General features: G+C 49.4%; 1 protein-coding gene across 1 annotated transcript in view; it reads right to left on the bottom strand.

Moving 5' to 3' along the window:
- Window positions 1-15,800, bottom strand: part of LOC129847437 (aryl hydrocarbon receptor-like) — a gene marked incomplete at its 3' end in the record, with an annotated part of 81,261 nt that extends 65,461 nt beyond the window's left edge. Inside the window, 2 exon segments of the mRNA XM_055915229.1 lie at window positions 14,752-14,936; window positions 15,245-15,800. Coding sequence (XP_055771204.1) covers window positions 14,752-14,936; window positions 15,245-15,282 — 223 coding nt within the window.
- Window positions 15,801-16,045: the final 245 nt, after the last annotated feature.

Here is a 16,045-nt window from a genome sequence, read left to right as displayed (position 1 = left end):
CGTGGAGCTACTGTTCTCCATCATTCTATCAGCAGACAGCGCTCTGACTGATGTGTAGCTACTGTTCTCCATCATTCTATCAGCAGACAGCACTGACTGATGTGTAACTACTGTTCTCCATCATTCTATCAGCAGACAGCGCTCTGACTGATGTGGAGCTACTGTTCTCCATCATTCTATCAGCAGACAGCGCTCTGACTGACGTGGAGCTACTGTTCTCCATCATTCTATCAGCAGACAGCACTCTGACTGATGTGTAGCTACTGTTCTCCATCATTCTATCAGCTGACAGCACTCTGACTGATGTGGAGCTACTGTTCTCCATCATTCTATCAGCAGACAGCGCTCTGACTGATGTGGAGCTACTGTTCTCCATCATTCTATCAGCAGACAGCGCTCTGACTGATGTGGAGCTACTGTTCTCCATCATTCTATCAGCTGACAGCACTCTGACTGATGTGGAGCTACTGTTCTCCATCATTCTATCAGCAGACAGCGCTCTGACTGACGTGGAGCTACTGTTCTCCATCATTCTATCAGCAGACAGCGCTCTGACTGACGTGGAGCTACTGTTCTCCATCATTCTATCAGCAGACAGCGCTCTGACTGATGTGTAGCTACTGTTCTCCATCATTCTATCAGCAGACAGCGCACTGACTGACGTGTAGCTACTTTTCTCCATCATTCTATCAGCAGACAGCACTGACTGACGTGGAGCTACTGTTCTCCATCATTCTATCAGCAGACAGCGCTCTGACTGACGTGGAGCTACTGTTCTCCATCATTCTATCAGCAGACAGCGCTCTGACTGATGTGTAGCTACTGTTCTCCATCATTCTATCAGCAGACAGCACTGACTGATGTGTAACTACTGTTCTCCATCATTCTATCAGCAGACAGCGCTCTGACTGATGTGGAGCTACTGTTCTCCATCATTCTATCAGCAGACAGCGCTCTGACTGACGTGGAGCTACTGTTCTCCATCATTCTATCAGCAGACAGCACTCTGACTGATGTGTAGCTACTGTTCTCCATCATTCTATCAGCAGACAGCACTGACTGATGTGTAACTACTGTTCTCCATCATTCTATCAGCAGACAGCACTCTGACTGATGTGTAGCTACTGTTCTCCATCATTCTATCAGCAGACAGCACTGACTGATGTGTAACTACTGTTCTCCATCATTCTATCAGCAGACAGCGCACTGACTGATGTGTAGCTACTTTTCTCCATCATTCTATCAGCAGACAGCACTGACTGATGTGGAGCTACTGTTCATCATTCTATCAGCAGACAGTGCTCTGACTGATGTGTAGCTACTGTTGTCCATCATTCTATCAGCAGACAGCGCTCTCACTGATGTGGATCTACTGCTCGCCATCATTCTATCAGCAGACAGCGCTCTGATGTGGAGCTACTGTTCTCCATCATTCTATCAGCTGACAGCGCTCTGACTGATGTGGAGCTACTGTTCTCCATCATTCTATCAGCAGACAGTGCTCTGATGTGGAGCTACTGTTCTCCATCATTCTATCAGCAGACAGCGCTCTGACTGATGTGGTGCTACTGTTCTCCATCATTCTATCAGCAGACAGCGCTCTGACTGATGTGGAGCTACTGTTCTCCATCATTCTATCAGCAGACAGCACTGACTGATGTGGAGCTACTGTTCTCCATCATTCTATCAGCAGACAGCGCTCTGACTGATGTGGAGCTACTGTTCTCCATCATTCTATCAGCAGACAGCGCTCTGACTGATGTGGAGCTACTGTTCTCCATCATTCTATCAGCAGACAGCGCTCTGACTGACGTGTAGCTACTGTTCTCCATCATTCTATCAGCAGACAGCGCTCTGACTGATGTGGAGCTACTGTTCTCCATCATTCTATCAGCAGACAGCGCTCTGACTGACGTGGAGCTACTGTTCTCCATCATTCTATCAGCGCTCTGACTGACGTGTAGCTACTGTTCTCCATCATTCTATCAGCAGACAGCGCTCTGACTGATGTGGAGCTATTGTTCTCCATCATTCTATCAGCAGACAGCGCTCTGACTGATGTGGAGCTACTGTTCTCCATCATTCTATCAGCAGACAGCGCTCTGACTGATGTGGAGCTACTGTTCTCCATCATTCTATCAGCAGACAGCACTGACTGATGTGGAGCTACTGTTCTCCATCATTCTATCAGCAGACAGCCCTCTGACTGATGTGGAGCTACTGTTCTCCATCATTCTATCAGCAGACAGTGCTCTGATGTGGAGCTACTGTTCTCCATCATTCTATCAGCAGACAGCGCTCTGACTGACGTGGAGCTACTGTTCTCCATCATTCTGTCAGCAGACAGCGCTCTGACTGACGTGGAGCAAATGTTCTCCATCATTCTACCAGCAGACAGCACTCTGACTGATGTGGAGGTACTGTTCTCCATCATTCTATAAGCAGACAGCGCTCTGACTGATGTGGAGCTGTTCTCCATCATTCTATCAGCAGACAGCGCTCTGACTGACGTGGAGCTACTGTTCTCCATCATTCTATCAGCAGACAGCGCTCTGACTGATGTGGAGCTACTGTTCTCCATCATTCTACCAGCAGACAGCGCTCTGACTGATGTGGAGCTACTGTTCTCCATCATTCTATCAGCAGACAGCGCTCTGACTGACGTGGAGCTTCTGTTCTCCATCATTCTATCAGCAGACAGCACTGACTGATGTGTAGCTACTGTTCTCCATCATTCTATCAGCAGACAGCGCTCTGACTGATGTGGAGCTACTGTTCTCCATCATTCTATCAGCAGACAGCACTCTGACTGATGTGGAGCTACTGTTCTCCATCATTCTATCAGCAGACAGTGCTCTGATGTGGAGCTACTGTTCTCCATCATTCTATCAGCAGACAGTGCTCTGATGTGGAGCTACTGTTCTCCATCATTCTATCAGCAGACAGCACTGACTAATGTGGAGCTACTGTTCTCCATCATTCTATCAGCAGACAGCACTGACTGATGTGTAGCTACTGTTCTCCATCATTCTATCAGCAGACAGCACTGACTGATGTGTAGCTACTGTTCTCCATCATTCTATCAGCAGACAGCGCACTGACTGATGTGGAGCTACTGTTCTCCATCATTCTATCAGCAGACAGCGCTCTGACTGATGTGGAGCTACTGTTCTCCATCATTCTATCAGCAGACAGTGCTCTGACTGATGTGGAGCTACTGTTCTCCATCATTCTATCAGCAGACAGCCCTCTGACTGATGTGGAGCTACTGTTCTCCATCATTCTATCAGCAGACAGTGCTCTGATGTGGAGCTACTGTTCTCCATCATTCTATCAGCAGACAGCGCTCTGACTGACGTGGAGCTACTGTTCTCCATCATTCTATCAGCGCTCTGACTGACGTGTAGCTACTGTTCTCCATCATTCTATCAGCAGACAGCGCTCTGACTGATGTGGAGCTACTGTTCTCCATCATTCTATCAGCAGACAGCGCTCTGACTGACGTGGAGCTACTGTTCTCCATCATTCTACCAGCAGAAAGCACTCTGACTGATGTGGAGCTACTGTTCTCCATCATTCTATCAGCAGACAGCGCTCTGACTGATGTGGAGCTACTGTTCTCCATCATTCTATCAGCAGACAGCGCTCTGACTGATGTGGAGCTACTGTTCTCCATCATTCTATCAGCAGACAGCGCTCTGACTGATGTGGAGCTACTGTTCTCCATCATTCTATCAGCTGACAGCACTCTGACTGATGTGGAGCTACTGTTCTCCATCATTCTATCAGCAGACAGCGCTCTGACTGATGTGGAGCTACTGTTCTCCATCATTCTATCAGCTGACAGCGCTCTGACTGATGTGGAGCTACTGTTCTCCATCATTCTATCAGCGCTCTGACTGACGTGTAGCTACTGTTCTCCATCATTCTATCAGCAGACAGCGCTCTGACTGATGTGGAGCTATTGTTCTCCATCATTCTACCAGCAGACAGCGCTCTGACTGATGTGGAGCTACTGTTCTCCATCATTCTACCAGCAGACAGCACTGACTGATGTGGAGCTACTGTTCTCCATCATTCTATCAGCAGACAGCACTGACTGATGTGGAGCTACTGTTCTCCATCATTCTATCAGCAGACAGCGCTCTGACTGATGTGGAGCTACTGTTCTCCATCATTCTATCAGCAGACAGCGCTCTGACTGATGTGGAGCTACTGTTCTCCATCATTCTATCAGCAGACAGGGCTCTGACTGACGTGGAGCTACTGTTCTCCATCATTCTATCAGCAGACAGCGCTCTGACTGATGTGTAGCTACTGTTCTCCATCATTCTATCAGCAGACAGCACTGACTGATGTGTAACTACTGTTCTCCATCATTCTATCAGCAGACAGCGCTCTGACTGATGTGGAGCTACTGTTCTCCATCATTCTATCAGCAGACAGCGCTCTGACTGACGTGGAGCTACTGTTCTCCATCATTCTATCAGCAGACAGCACTCTGACTGATGTGTAGCTACTGTTCTCCATCATTCTATCAGCAGACAGCACTGACTGATGTGTAACTACTGTTCTCCATCATTCTATCAGCAGACAGCACTGACTGATGTGTAACTACTGTTCTCCATCATTCTATCAGCGCTCTGACTGACGTGTAGCTACTGTTCTCCATCATTCTATCAGCAGACAGCGCTCTGACTGATGTGGAGCTATTGTTCTCCATCATTCTATCAGCAGACAGCGCTCTGACTGATGTGGAGCTACTGTTCTCCATCATTCTATCAGCAGACAGCGCTCTGACTGATGTGGAGCTACTGTTCTCCATCATTCTATCAGCAGACAGCACTGACTGATGTGGAGCTACTGTTCTCCATCATTCTATCAGCAGACAGCCCTCTGACTGATGTGGAGCTACTGTTCTCCATCATTCTATCAGCAGACAGTGCTCTGATGTGGAGCTACTGTTCTCCATCATTCTATCAGCAGACAGCGCTCTGACTGACGTGGAGCTACTGTTCTCCATCATTCTGTCAGCAGACAGCGCTCTGACTGACGTGGAGCAAATGTTCTCCATCATTCTACCAGCAGACAGCACTCTGACTGATGTGGAGGTACTGTTCTCCATCATTCTATAAGCAGACAGCGCTCTGACTGATGTGGAGCTGTTCTCCATCATTCTATCAGCAGACAGCGCTCTGACTGACGTGGAGCTACTGTTCTCCATCATTCTATCAGCAGACAGCGCTCTGACTGATGTGGAGCTACTGTTCTCCATCATTCTACCAGCAGACAGCGCTCTGACTGATGTGGAGCTACTGTTCTCCATCATTCTATCAGCAGACAGCGCTCTGACTGACGTGGAGCTTCTGTTCTCCATCATTCTATCAGCAGACAGCACTGACTGATGTGTAGCTACTGTTCTCCATCATTCTATCAGCAGACAGCGCTCTGACTGATGTGGAGCTACTGTTCTCCATCATTCTATCAGCAGACAGCACTCTGACTGATGTGGAGCTACTGTTCTCCATCATTCTATCAGCAGACAGTGCTCTGATGTGGAGCTACTGTTCTCCATCATTCTATCAGCAGACAGTGCTCTGATGTGGAGCTACTGTTTTCCATCATTCTATCAGCAGACAGCACTGACTAATGTGGAGCTACTGTTCTCCATCATTCTATCAGCAGACAGCACTGACTGATGTGTAGCTACTGTTCTCCATCATTCTATCAGCAGACAGCACTGACTGATGTGTAGCTACTGTTCTCCATCATTCTATCAGCAGACAGCGCACTGACTGATGTGGAGCTACTGTTCTCCATCATTCTATCAGCAGACAGCGCTCTGACTGATGTGGAGCTACTGTTCTCCATCATTCTATCAGCAGACAGTGCTCTGACTGATGTGGAGCTACTGTTCTCCATCATTCTATCAGCAGACAGCCCTCTGACTGATGTGGAGCTACTGTTCTCCATCATTCTATCAGCAGACAGCGCTCTGACTGACGTGGAGCTACTGTTCTCCATCATTCTATCAGCAGACAGCGCTCTGACTGATGTGGAGCTACTGTTCTCCATCATTCTATCAGCAGACAGTGCTCTGACTGATGTGGAGCTACTGTTCTCCATCATTCTATCAGCAGACAGCACTGACTGATGTGTAGCTACTGTTCTCCATCATTCTATCAGCAGACAGCACTGACTGATGTGTAGCTACTGTTCTCCATCATTCTATCAGCAGACAGCGCACTGACTGATGTGGAGCTACTGTTCTCCATCATTCTATCAGCAGACAGCGCTCTGACTGATGTGGAGCTACTGTTCTCCATCATTCTATCAGAAGACAGTGCTCTGACTGATGTGGAGCTACTGTTCTCCATCATTCTATCAGCAGACAGCCCTCTGACTGATGTGGAGCTACTGTTCTCCATCATTCTATCAGCAGACAGCGCTCTGACTGACGTGGAGCTACTGTTCTCCATCATTCTATCAGCAGACAGCGCTCTGATGTGGAGCTACTGTTCTCCATCATTCTATCAGCAGACAGCGCTCTGACTGACGTGGAGCTACTGTTCTCCATCATTCTATCAGCGCTCTGACTGACGTGTAGCTACTGTTCTCCATCATTCTATCAGCAGACAGCGCTCTGACTGATGTGGAGCTACTGTTCTCCATCATTCTATCAGCAGACAGCGCTCTGACTGACGTGGAGCTACTGTTCTCCATCATTCTACCAGCAGACAGCACTCTGACTGATGTGGAGCTACTGTTCTCCATCATTCTATCAGCAGACAGCGCTCTGACTGATGTGGAGCTACTGTTCTCCATCATTCTATCAGCAGACAGCGCTCTGACTGATGTGGAGCTACTGTTCTCCATCATTCTATCAGCAGACAGCGCTCTGACTGATGTGGAGCTACTGTTCTCCATCATTCTATCAGCTGACAGCACTCTGACTGATGTGGAGCTACTGTTCTCCATCATTCTATCAGCAGACAGCGCTCTGACTGATGTGGAGCTACTGTTCTCCATCATTCTATCAGCTGACAGCGCTCTGACTGATGTGGAGCTACTGTTCTCCATCATTCTATCAGCGCTCTGACTGACGTGTAGCTACTGTTCTCCATCATTCTATCAGCAGACAGCGCTCTGACTGATGTGGAGCTATTGTTCTCCATCATTCTACCAGCAGACAGCGCTCTGACTGATGTGGAGCTACTGTTCTCCATCATTCTACCAGCAGACAGCACTGACTGATGTGGAGCTACTGTTCTCCATCATTCTATCAGCAGACAGCACTGACTGATGTGGAGCTACTGTTCTCCATCATTCTATCAGCAGACAGCGCTCTGACTGATGTGGAGCTACTGTTCTCCATCATTCTATCAGCAGACAGCGCTCTGACTGATGTGGAGCTACTGTTCTCCATCATTCTATCAGCAGACAGGGCTCTGACTGACGTGGAGCTACTGTTCTCCATCATTCTATCAGCAGACAGCACTGACTGATGTGTAACTACTGTTCTCCATCATTCTATCAGCAGACAGCGCTCTGACTGATGTGGAGCTACTGTTCTCCATCATTCTATCAGCAGACAGCGCTCTGACTGACGTGGAGCTACTGTTCTCCATCATTCTATCAGCAGACAGCACTCTGACTGATGTGTAGCTACTGTTCTCCATCATTCTATCAGCAGACAGCACTGACTGATGTGTAACTACTGTTCTCCATCATTCTATCAGCAGACAGCACTGACTGATGTGTAACTACTGTTCTCCATCATTCTATCAGCGCTCTGACTGACGTGTAGCTACTGTTCTCCATCATTCTATCAGCAGACAGCGCTCTGACTGATGTGGAGCTACTGTTCTCCATCATTCTACCAGCAGACAGCACTGACTGATGTGGAGCTACTGTTCTCCATCATTCTATCAGCAGACAGCACTGACTGATGTGGAGCTACTGTTCTCCATCATTCTATCAGCAGACAGCGCTCTGACTGATGTGGAGCTACTGTTCTCCATCATTCTACCAGCAGACAGCACTGACTGATGTGGAGCTACTGTTCTCCATCATTCTATCAGCAGACAGCACTGACTGATGTGGAGCTACTGTTCTCCATCATTCTATCAGCAGACAGCGCTCTGACTGATGTGGAGCTACTGTTCTCCATCATTCTATCAGCAGACAGCGCTCTGACTGATGTGTAGCTACTGTTCTCCATCATTCTATCAGCAGACAGCCCTCTGACTGATGTGGAGCTACTGAGCTTTTCTCAGTGTAGCCAGCCATTTTTCACCATTAAAATGCAAGATTAACTTTAAAACAGAACATTAGGAAATTTAGCTGGCTACATTCTTTATATGATAAAGAGTAGAAATTGATGGCTATGCATAGTTTTTGCAAAAAATAACTTTCTTTTTCATTGAAAGCTCATGTACTTGGTTGCACTTGTGCTGCCATCTGATGGAAATGAAGCTATTTTCTGCCGAATGTGTTGCACTAATGTATTTCCTGTGAAGGAACGCTATAGTGGCACGTCCCTGATCACTCTATTGACTTTCAATATAAAACAGGTTCATGTCAACACACAGCTGGACTCACCTGCTCCCGCGTTCTCCCGTTGTGCCATTTACAACACACAGCTGGACTCACCTGCTCCCGCGTTCTCCCGTTGTGCCATTTACAACACACAGCTGGACTCACCTGCTCCCGCGTTCTCCCGTTGTGCCATTTACAACACACAGCTGGACTCACCTGCTCCCGCGTTCTCCCGTTGTGCCATTTACAACACACAGCAGGACTCACCTGCTCCCGCGTTCTCCCGTTGTGCCATTTACAACACACAGCTGGACTCACCTGCTCCCGCGTTCTCCCGTTGTGCCATTTACAACACACAGCTGGAGTCGCGTTCTCCCGTTGTGCCATTTACAACACACAGCTGGACTCACCTGCTCCCGCGTTCTCCCGTTGTGCCATTTACAACACACAGCTGGACTCACCTGCTCCCGCGTTCTCCCGTTGTGCCATTTACAACACACAGCTGGACTCACCTGCTCCCGCGTTCTCCCGTTGTGCCATTTACAACACACAGCTGGACTCACCTGCTCCCGCGTTCTCCCGTTGTGCCATTTACAACACACAGCTGGACTCACCTGCTCCCGCGTTCTCCCGTTGTGCCATTTACAACACACAGCTGGAGTCGCGTTCTCCCGTTGTGCCATTTACAACACACAGCTGGACTCACCTGCTCCCGCGTTCTCCCGTTGTGCCATTTACAACACACAGCTGGACTCACCTGCTCCCGCGTTCTCCCGTTGTGCCATTTACAACACACAGCTGGACTCACCTGCTCCCGCGTTCTCCCGTTGTGCCATTTACAACACACAGCTGGACTCACCTGCTCCCGCGTTCTCCCGTTGTGCCATTTACAACACACAGCTGGACTCACCTGCTCCCGCGTTCTCCCGTTGTGCCATTTACAACACACAGCTGGACTCACCTGCTCCCGCGTTCTCCCGTTGTGCCATTTACAACACACAGCTGGACTCACCTGCTCCCGCGTTCTCCCGTTGTCCCATTTACAACACACAGCTGGACTCACCTGCTCCCGCGTTCTCCCGTTGTCCCATTTACAACACACAGCTGGACTCACCTGCTCCCGCGTTCTCCCGTTGTGCCATTTACAACACACAGCTGGACTCACCTGCTCCCGCGTTCTCCCGTTGTGCCATTTACAACACACAGCTGGACTCACCTGCTCCCGCGTTCTCCCGTTGTGCCATTTACAACACACAGCTGGACTCACCTGCTCCCGCGTTCTCCCGTTGTGCCATTTACAACACACAGCTGGACTCACCTGCTCCCGCGTTCTCCCGTTGTCCCATTTACAACACACAGCTGGACTCACCTGCTCCCGCGTTCTCCCGTTGTGCCATTTACAACACACAGCTGGACTCACCTGCTCCCGCGTTCTCCCGTTGTGCCATTTACAACACACAGCTGGACTCACCTGCTCCCGCGTTCTCCCGTTGTGCCATTTACAACACACAGCTGGACTCACCTGCTCCCGCGTTCTCCCGTTGTGCCATTTACAACACACAGCTGGACTCACCTGCTCCCGCGTTCTCCCGTTGTGCCATTTACAACACACAGCTGGACTCACCTGCTCCCGCGTTCTCCCGTTGTCCCATTTACAACACACAGCTGGACTCACCTGCTCCCGCGTTCTCCCGTTGTGCCATTTACAACACACAGCTGGACTCACCTGCTCCCGCGTTCTCCCGTTGTGCCATTTACAACACACAGCTGGACTCACCTGCTCCCGCGTTCTCCCGTTGTGCCATTTACAACACACAGCTGGATTCACCTGCTCCCGCGTTCTCCCGTTGTGCCATTTACAACACACAGCTGGACTCACCTGCTCCCGCGTTCTCCCGTTGTGCCATTTACAACACACAGCTGGACTCACCTGCTCCCGTTGTGCCATTTACAACACACAGCTGGACTCACGTTCTCCCGTTGTGCCATTTACAACACACAGCTGGACTCGCGTTCTCCCGTTGTGCCATTTACAACACACAGCTGGACTCACCTGCTCCCGCGTTCTCCCGTTGTGCCATTTACAACACACAGCTGGACTCACCTGCTCCCGCGTTCTCCCGTTGTGCCATTTACAACACACAGCTGGACTCGCGTTCTCCCGTTGTGCCATTTACAACACACAGCTGGACTCGCGTTCTCCCGTTGTGCCATTTACAACACACAGCTGGACTCACCTGCTCCCGCGTTCTCCCGTTGTGCCATTTACAACACACAGCTGGACTCACCTGCTCCCGCGTTCTCCCGTTGTGCCCTTTACAACACACAGCTGGACTCACCTGCTCCCGCGTTCTCCCGTTGTGCCCTTTACAACACACAGCTGGACTCACCTGCTCCCGCGTTCTCCCGTTGTGCCCTTTACAACACACAGCTGGACTCACCTGCTCCCGCGTTCTCCCGTTGTGCCATTTACAACACACAGCTGGACTCACCTGCTCCCGCGTTCTCCCGTTGTGCCATTTACAACACACAGCTGGACTCACCTGCTCCCGCGTTCTCCCGTTGTGCCATTTACAACACACAGCTGGACTCACCTGCTCCCGCGTTCTCCCGTTGTGCCATTTACAACACACAGCTGGACTCACCTGCTCCCGCGTTCTCCCGTTGTGCCATTTACAACACACAGCTGGACTCACCTGCTCCCGCGTTCTCCCGTTGTGCCATTTACAACACACAGCTGGACTCACCTGCTCCCGCGTTCTCCCGTTGTGCCATTTACAACACACAGCTGGACTCACCTGCTCCCGCGTTCTCCCGTTGTGCCATTTACAACACACAGCTGGACTCACCTGCTCCCGCGTTCTCCCGTTGTGCCATTTACAACACACAGCTGGACTCACCTGCTCCCGCGTTCTCCCGTTGTGCCATTTACAACACACAGCTGGACTCACCTGCTCCCGCGTTCTCCCGTTGTCCCATTTACAACACACAGCTGGACTCACCTGCTCCCGCGTTCTCCCGTTGTGCCATTTACAACACACAGCTGGACTCACCTGCTCCCGCGTTCTCCCGTTGTGCCATTTACAACACACAGCTGGACTCACCTGCTCCCGCGTTCTCCCGTTGTGCCATTTACAACACACAGCTGGACTCACCTGCTCCCGCGTTCTCCCGTTGTGCCATTTACAACACACAGCTGGACTCACCTGCTCCCGCGTTCTCCCGTTGTGCCATTTACAACACACAGCTGGACTCACCTGCTCCCGCGTTCTCCCGTTGTGCCATTTACAACACACAGCTGGACTCACCTGCTCCCGCGTTCTCCCGTTGTGCCATTTACAACACACAGCTGGACTCACCTGCTCCCGCGTTCTCCCGTTGTGCCATTTACAACACACAGCTGGACTCACCTGCTCCCGCGTTCTCCCGTTGTGCCATTTACAACACACAGCTGGACTCACCTGCTCCCGCGTTCTCCCGTTGTGCCATTTACAACACACAGCTGGACTCACCTGCTCCCGCGTTCTCCCGTTGTGCCATTTACAACACACAGCTGGACTCACCTGCTCCCGCGTTCTCCCGTTGTGCCATTTACAACACACAGCTGGACTCACCTGCTCCCGCGTTCTCCCGTTGTGCCATTTACAACACACAGCTGGACTCACCTGCTCCCGCGTTCTCCCGTTGTGCCATTTACAACACACAGCTGGACTCACCTGCTCCCGCGTTCTCCCGTTGTGCCATTTACAACACACAGCTGGACTCACCTGCTCCCGCGTTCTCCCGTTGTGCTATTTACAACACACAGCTGGACTCACCTGCTCCCGCGTTCTCCCGTTGTGCCATTTACAACACACAGCTGGACTCACCTGCTCCCGCGTTCTCCCGTTGTGCCATTTACAACACACAGCTGGACTCACCTGCTCCCGCGTTCTCCCGTTGTGCCATTTACAACACACAGCTGGACTCACCTGCTCCCGCGTTCTCCCGTTGTGCCATTTACAACACACAGCTGGACTCACCTGCTCCCGCGTTCTCCCGTTGTGCCATTTACAACACACAGCTGGACTCACCTGCTCCCGCGTTCTCCCGTTGTGCCATTTACAACACACAGCTGGACTCACCTGCTCCCGCGTTCTCCCGTTGTGCCATTTACAACACACAGCTGGACTCACCTGCTCCCGCGTTCTCCCGTTGTGCCATTTACAACACACAGCTGGACTCACCTGCTCCCGCGTTCTCCCGTTGTGCCATTTACAACACACAGCTGGACTCACCTGCTCCCGCGTTCTCCCGTTGTGCCATTTACAACACACAGCTGGACTCACCTGCTCCCGCGTTCTCCCGTTGTGCCATTTACAACACACAGCTGGACTCACCTGCTCCCGCGTTCTCCCGTTGTGCTATTTACAACACACAGCTGGACTCACCTGCTCCCGCGTTCTCCCGTTGTGCTATTTACAACACACAGCTGGACTCACCTGCTCCCGCGTTCTCCCGTTGTGCTATTTACAAACACACACGTGACCGGCTCAACTGTTCTGGGGAACTACGGTGAGCTTCATAATGTACAATAATGTGACAGGTGAAATGAAGAACGCAATCTGCTTCATCTCCTAAGGTATTGCACAAGTTGACTGCAGGTATTTCATAAAAAAACATTTGCTTCAAATATTTCAATGTTTTGAAACACTTCAAATAAATAGTGTAAGCTGTATTGGCGGTTTTGAAAAACCATCCCGTGGCTATTTCCAAATACCCCTTATACCGCACCTAAAGACTCTCAGACCATTTGAAACAAGATTCTCTGGTCTGATGAAACCAAGATTGAAATCTCTGGCCTGAATGCCAAGCGTCACGTCTGGAGGAAACCTGGCACCATCCCTACGGTGAAGCATGGTGGCAGCATCATGCTGTGGGGATGTTTTTCAGCAGCAGGGACTGGGAGACTAGTCACAATTGAGGGAAAGATGAATGGAGCAAAGTATAGAGAGATCCTTGATGAAAACCTGCTCCAGAGCCCTCAGACTGGGGCGAAGCTTCACCTTCCAACAGGACAACAACCCTAAGCACACAGCCAAGACAACGCAGGAGTGGCTTCGAGACAAGTCTCTGAATGTCCTTGAGTGGCCCAGCCAGAGCCCGGAATTGAACACGATCGAACATCTCTGGCAAGACTTGAAAATAGCTGTGCAGCGACGCTACACATCCAACCTGACAGAGCTTCAGAGAATCTACAGAGAAGAATGGGTGAAACTCCCCAAATATCGGTGTGCCAATCAAGACTAGAGGCTATAATGGATGCCAAAGGTGCTTCAACAAAATACAAACATCTGAATAATTATGTAAATTTTATATTTCAGTTTGTTTTTAACAGCGAGTGCGGGTCCAAACAGCCGAGTGCGGGTCCAAACAGCCGAGTGCGGGTCCAAACAGCCGAGTGCGGGTCCAAACAGCCGAGGATGGATACTAGGACCGGGACGATACCAGTATCGCAATACTCGTTAGTATCATGGCAAGGAAACATAAAGCAGATTTAACTTTTAGGAAAACAGCCTTAATGTTGGAAACAAACATCATTATGTTGTCATCCAGAGTCACATGTATTTATTTTCCAAACTACAGCCACAATACTTTACATACAGCAGGTTCTTAAAGGAACAAAGAGTTTGCTTCGAGTTTCCATTTTTGCCATGGAAAAAATATTGCAATACTGGTATCGTCACAGCCCTACTTTCTTAGTATCCAAACAGCCTAGTCTGCATCCCAAACAGCACCTTTTACCCTATATATTCTACTTTCCACAGGATTTCACACACCCTGCTGGCATCCTGTTATTTAAGAAAGTCCTCCCTTTCTTGAGAGAGAGCGAGAGATCTAGCCACTGCCTCCCAGACACCTCAGTAGTAGATAGTGACTGATATAGTTGATCAGGGCAGCAGGTAGCCTAGTGGTTAGAGCGTTCGGCCAGTTGCTAGATCGAATCCCTGAGCTGACAAAGTAAAAATGTCGTTCTGCCCCTGAAAAAGGCAGTTAACCCACTGTTCCTAGGCCGTCATCGTAAATAAGAATTTGTTCTTAACTGACTTGCCTAGTTAAATAAAGGTTAAAAAATAAAAATAAATCAGACAGTAGTCAGATCCATAGCGATAATATCTTAACATAATCCAACCCTAAATATGGACAATAGGGTGAGTTATGATCATGCCTTACCATTGAAAAAGCTCTTGACACGCAGGTAGCTGACACAAAGCCTGAGGATGGTCAGTTTGTCCAGCTTGGAGATGACATCCTGGGGGTAAGGAAGCAGACCGGCCAGCCTGTCCAACTCCCCATTCAGGCGTTCCCGGTGCCTCTTGGAAGGGTTTGATTTGGCTCCTTCTGGAGGTGGCTTCGCACTACGAGGAGGAGAATGTCTGCCATCAATGTCTCATATGATGATATTCCTCGGTCTTGTTATGTAGCCTAAATGGTAGATACTGTATGTTTACTAAAGTGTTAATGAATGCAACTCATGGAGTCCACGAATGAATGAATATAACAACAGTACTACAATTGAACTGTCACTCACAAGGCATCCTAATTCTGTACACTGATGTGGCATACTAAACATGCACTAGACTAGTAGTGACATAACTTTGTCTACAACCCCTAACTAGCTGGCTATGCTGTTGTAGCGGCGATCAGTTATCTATCGTGACTGTACCTTCTCTGGGGCTTTTTCCTCTTGCGACTTGCATACATGTTGGTGCTATTTATTCCCAATGTGTACTATGGAATGCCAAGCGCACTAGAAAGACAGCTAGCTAGCTGACGGGACAGGGTACGCAGTCAAATCCCTGCTTCTGCTAGGCTAGCTAAATAACACGTATCATGTTAGCTAGCTGACAATCAAACCAAAACATGGTCGATTACTCAGTAAGATGCATTTTCAAGCATGCTACAAAACGATATAGCCAGTTAAATGCATACCTGCATTATTAGGCAAAAGGCAAGAAATGTTTGCTACATATATTAACAACCTAATTTAGCTAGAGAAAGCGGACAAGTTCGAAGAAGAAAAGGATGATCAATTGCCAACACTGAGCCGTCAATGCCGTGCGAGCTTCCTTGCCAAACGCGGATGGACCATAAATCAAATCGGAATATATTCGCCAAACATTAGCCACACGAGCATTTCATAGCTACAACAAACGTCATGCACACTGCAGAAATTTGACATTTGTGGTCATTTCTTTCACACACCCTTCAGCTCCGCCCACCGGACACGCACACGCTTATCCCAGCCAATCGCAAAGTGACTACCATTGTGTTGTTTACACCCTTCAAATGTTTGGGTCTAGACGAGATGGATGGGACGTCTTAAAAAACAATTGAAAGTTCATTACTGTAGCTACTGCAGTTGTAGAACACATGAATAATTCAAGTAGATTTAATATATTGTATTATATGAGGTCCCGTGTGAGTCAATTGGTAGAGCATGGTGCTTGCAACGCCAGGGTTGTGG

The sequence above is a fragment of the Salvelinus fontinalis genome, unplaced genomic scaffold, assembly GCF_029448725.1.
Source record: "Salvelinus fontinalis isolate EN_2023a unplaced genomic scaffold, ASM2944872v1 scaffold_0843, whole genome shotgun sequence".
Taxonomy (NCBI): domain Eukaryota; kingdom Metazoa; phylum Chordata; class Actinopteri; order Salmoniformes; family Salmonidae; genus Salvelinus; species Salvelinus fontinalis.
The sequence above is the reverse complement of the archived record's forward strand: the minus strand, read 5'-3'. Positions and strand labels throughout refer to the sequence as shown.